The sequence below is a fragment of the Galeopterus variegatus genome, unplaced genomic scaffold, assembly GCF_000696425.1.
Source record: "Galeopterus variegatus unplaced genomic scaffold, G_variegatus-3.0.2 Scaffold5661, whole genome shotgun sequence".
NCBI classification, from domain to species: Eukaryota; Metazoa; Chordata; class Mammalia; order Dermoptera; family Cynocephalidae; genus Galeopterus; species Galeopterus variegatus.
The window spans coordinates 32,264-33,087 of record NW_007731772.1 but is presented as its reverse complement, the minus strand read 5'-3'; the positions used below and the strand labels follow the sequence as shown (position 1 = coordinate 33,087).

The 824-nt window shown below is 31.9% G+C and overlaps 1 protein-coding gene across 1 annotated transcript in view; it reads right to left on the bottom strand.

The window, feature by feature from the left end:
• Positions 1-824, bottom strand: part of VPS54 (vacuolar protein sorting 54 homolog (S. cerevisiae)) — a 107,294-nt gene that overhangs the window by 74,207 nt on the left and 32,263 nt on the right. Inside the window, exon 4 of the mRNA XM_008589813.1 lies at positions 451-529. Within this exon, the coding sequence (XP_008588035.1) occupies positions 451-529 (79 nt within the window). The remainder of the gene's footprint in view (positions 1-450; positions 530-824) is intronic.

Sequence of the window (824 nt, the reverse complement as noted above, 5' to 3'; positions counted from 1 at the left end):
TCCCTTTTCCTGGCATGCCTTTTACTGCATAAATGTGTCACATTAAAAAACAGGTAATTGTCATCAATTTTAGGAAGCCTTCTAAAGCTGTTAGGAAAGCTATACAACCTCACCACATTGAACTTACTGTTTAATAAACAGTGCTGCAATTATTGGTTTATTTTTTAACTTTACTGAGGAGATCATCACCTCCTGGAGGACTGAGACTATTTCCTACTCATCTATTTCTAAGCAATAAGCAAAATAGCAAGCACCAAGATATAATTACACTACTGCCAGACCCATGATTTTTCTCTCAAACACTTTAAGAAAAGATTATAATCATCAGGTATAAATATTTTACTAGAAATAAAAATTAAGATATGGTAGCCAACCAGGTCCCACAATTAAGATTTTGTTTGTTGATATTTACGCTATGCTTTATTATCTACAAATAGCACATATTCATACCATGAGTATGTAAGAGAGTCCTGTCAAAGGTATCTTTAGGAGGACAAATATTCTTGCATCTCTCATGAATCTTCTCTCTCTAATGAAGAAACAAACAATGTGATCAATGATAATATGGAAATATGAGTATTTAAAGCAACAAAACATTTCACAACAGGGTATCAGAAAATACCAAATTAGCTCTACAATTTTTAATATGAAATCACTAGCCTCTTGAACTTACATACAAATAACAAGTGTATTTAATAAATCAGATACCACAATGAGATCTATGAACACCTGTATACCTATACTCATCCCATCTTATACAATTATAGCAAAATCTCCATATTTGGAATGAAGTGGGAAAGCAAATGGAAAATCTTTATCACTAA